Below are 3,234 nucleotides of genomic sequence, written 5' to 3' on the forward strand. Positions count from 1 at the left end.
ACACACACACACAGGTCACTTGAGGCAATCTCATGCTTGGCCATTCATTTCTACTTTTGGGTTTTGGATTGTGCCTCTTTACTCTGTTTTTCCAGTGGTCATAATGACTCAGGCCGAGAGAAAATGGAGGGGAGATGGTGAAGATGACGACTGAAGGTCAGTGATGAGGACGCTGGTTGTTTATTCTGTCCGTAATGAACTTTGCTCCATGTGATCTTAAGAATAATCAAAAGTGTATGCATCAGTGTAGGTTTTTATCTTTGGATTATTCTTTTAGAAATACAAATAAAACATAGTAAAAAGAAACAGCATTTTGATTCCCATACTAAAAGACGTTCATGTTTTTATGGGCAAATGCAAAATTACTTATTTTCCTTTCCGTTTCAAGAGAGAAAAGTTAACTTAAAAAACTATGGATAACAATAAAAAACACTTTATTTTTTAAACTGGAACTATGAGATCCATAAAATCCTGTCTGTGTTGACAAAGCTTTAAAAGTGACATAAATTGGAAGGAGAAGAAAATCCAGTTTCCCGGAAAATAGTTTTTACAAAGGATAATATCTATATTTTGATCTTTATGGAAATGGAAACAAATATTTTTAATTTTTTAACCTTTTTAAAATTTATTTTTCTTAACGTTGAAAATTTAATATCATAGGAATAAAAATACACAGACCCATATGACACGAAATTCATGGGTGCTACTATCAACAATCTTGGTTACAGCGAAAATCTTTTTTAGATGTAAAAAAACTATATTTGTAAAAAATAAAAATTAAAAAGCCTGTATATTGGTGTAAATCAGAATAATAAAATCAAGCTGTGTACAAATTAAACAAATGTAAAGTGAGAATATTAAACATTATTCTTTCCCTAGCTGTCTCTAGCTGTATCATGATATCTGATTAGAGATCATTATTTGAGGATCCAAATTATTTACCACTTTATTTACATCTAATATGACCATTGTGGCTATTTTCAACTTTAACAGACATTCAAAATAAATTATGATGGCCATTTGAGCAGCTTTTACAGTGCTGTGTGCATCCATGAAGCCTTTGGAATGTCATGTATGTAGATAATGTTGTCATATATAAACTGTTATTACAATTTCAGTATAAGCTAAAAACTTTTACATGAGTGTGTGCATGTGTGAGTTTTCTTCAGACACACAGAAATAGCGGACAAGCAGATCACCAAAGAGTGCGCTCTTACCTTTCGCTGTGAGGTCAGAGTACCACCAGCTGCACAAGTTAAACTCCACCAGGAATCTAAATACGGAGACATCCACGGTAACAATCCACTCCAACACACGCTTATATAATACATACTGTATCCTGTAATACAATCTCTACTGCATTCCAACCATTTCTCACCAAACATTAAAAGTATTTCAAGAACTACAGTTGAGAGAAATTGTTTATTTTCACAGAAAAACTTTAAAAGCATTTATGGCCCATATATAAATCTTTCTCTCACTCCTAGTTATCCTATTGCAATTCCCTTGTGTTTAAATGCCTCTTATATGCCTCAAAGTTGTTCTGTCTATTTAACCATAAAACCCTTTTTCATGAAATGAGTTAATTGTTTACTGTTGATATAGCCAAATCTGACTTTTTTCATGTGGGTAAAGCATTAAATTATCTCTGAACTTCAGTCTTGACTTGTCCAAAGCTTGTAACACCGGTTATCTTTTATTTATCTCATTATTAGTCAATTTAATATTCAGAAGATTTGGTTATATTTTCTCCCTTCAGTTCTGACCTTACACAGATGAGTTTACTCATATGTATAATTATATTTTAAATTTATAAAGCGCAAGGAATATATACTTTTAAAATGAAATCAAAAGATCACTAATATTTCAAAGACAAAAAAAATGTATGCACTGTGACATTATGTAAAATTAGGACTGACAACTCAATCCTCCCATGATGCACTGTGGTGACAGCAGACCACCCAGAAAGACTCCACAAAAACACAAGATGGCATCACAGGAATACCCACGCTACAGGGAACATCAGGTAGCTATTACCGTTCATGATCACAGACAATCGCGTCAATGTGCATGCGGAGGCACATGTAAACAAATATACAGTTTATATATAGCCACATACACACACTGACAGGAGAGGCCACTAAAGCACATGTATGCAGCGAACGTATGCTATTACAGACTCTCACATACACAGAAGTCTTACATGACAAGCTCAGTCAGGATCCACTTCACAGCGGAGAAGAAAGCAAAGTAAGGCTGAAGAAAAAAAAGAGAGAATATTGATCAGACACTAAAAACACATAAGACGTTGTCCCAATTCTGCATTGCACGGAGCACAAACAACAAGGTTGAACAGAAAGAAAAAATGCAGTACTCACATCCAACAGTGTGTGTCCACTGTCACTGCTCTCTGAAAAAACCCAACATAGAGCCTGGTAGTCATACAAAGTGACCCTGAGTAAATAGAAATAAAAAAGAGAGGACAGATACATCAGAAATAGAGATAAAGAGAGCTAAAGATAGATAGAATGTTTGACATGTTACGTATAGCACATAACTTGTCAGGACAATATATAGCCCACATAAGGTGATATATGTCTTGATTCACACATTATCTCTAATATTCTATGCCTGAGGGGCCCTTTGGACTGCTGTGTGGGAGCAGGAAGGAAGTATCCCACGTCTGCTTTACCTACGGATAATATATTGGATGGATGTGGCAAGAATGCGAAAAGGAAAGTAACTGAAAGCCGAGGGCTTCCTGAGAGGTTCCTCAAAGTAATGTAGGAAGGTGCGTGTGTGTGTGTGTGTGTAGTAGATGATTTGGGGATATTGAGGGGGATATCAGAAGATTTAAGGGCTTAGTAGACCCTAAGGGTGTGAGGTCTGGGTCTGTCTGGGTGGGGTTATTGAATGGGTTTGTAACACACACAAACACACTGGACGTCTCTTTCTCATAGCCCGTGGACAAGTTCCTATATACTTGACATGTGCATGTGTGTGATGTCTGAGTGGGAACGGTCTATCCGCAGCCTTGGGCGATATTTAAACCTCAGTCACAGTACCGGTGACACACAGCTCCAACACACCGCCAGGAACCAATCAGCGCTAAGCCAGGCCACATGGTGTTACCAGCAAACTTTGACTAATGAAATAACTTTGAATTGATATGTTGAATTGTGTGTGTGCGTGCGTGTGTGTGTGTGCATGAGTGTGTGTGTGTGTGTGTGTGTG

The 3,234-nt window shown here is 36.7% G+C and overlaps 1 protein-coding gene across 3 annotated transcripts in view; it reads right to left on the reverse strand.

Moving 5' to 3' along the window:
- Nucleotides 1-3,234, reverse strand: part of cacna2d3a (calcium channel, voltage-dependent, alpha 2/delta subunit 3a) — a 151,105-nt gene that overhangs the window by 7,801 nt on the left and 140,070 nt on the right. For all 3 annotated transcript variants that reach the window (XM_032521692.1, XM_032521691.1, XM_032521690.1), the window contains 3 exons: nt 2,379-2,454; nt 2,204-2,256; nt 1,218-1,273 (listed from right to left, as the gene is read on the reverse strand). In XM_032521692.1, coding sequence (XP_032377583.1) covers nt 1,218-1,273; nt 2,204-2,256; nt 2,379-2,454 — 185 coding nt within the window. The remainder of the gene's footprint in view (nt 1-1,217; nt 1,274-2,203; nt 2,257-2,378; nt 2,455-3,234) is intronic.

The sequence above is a fragment of the Etheostoma spectabile genome, chromosome 7, assembly GCF_008692095.1.
Source record: "Etheostoma spectabile isolate EspeVRDwgs_2016 chromosome 7, UIUC_Espe_1.0, whole genome shotgun sequence".
NCBI lineage: Eukaryota > Metazoa > Chordata > Actinopteri > Perciformes > Percidae > Etheostoma > Etheostoma spectabile.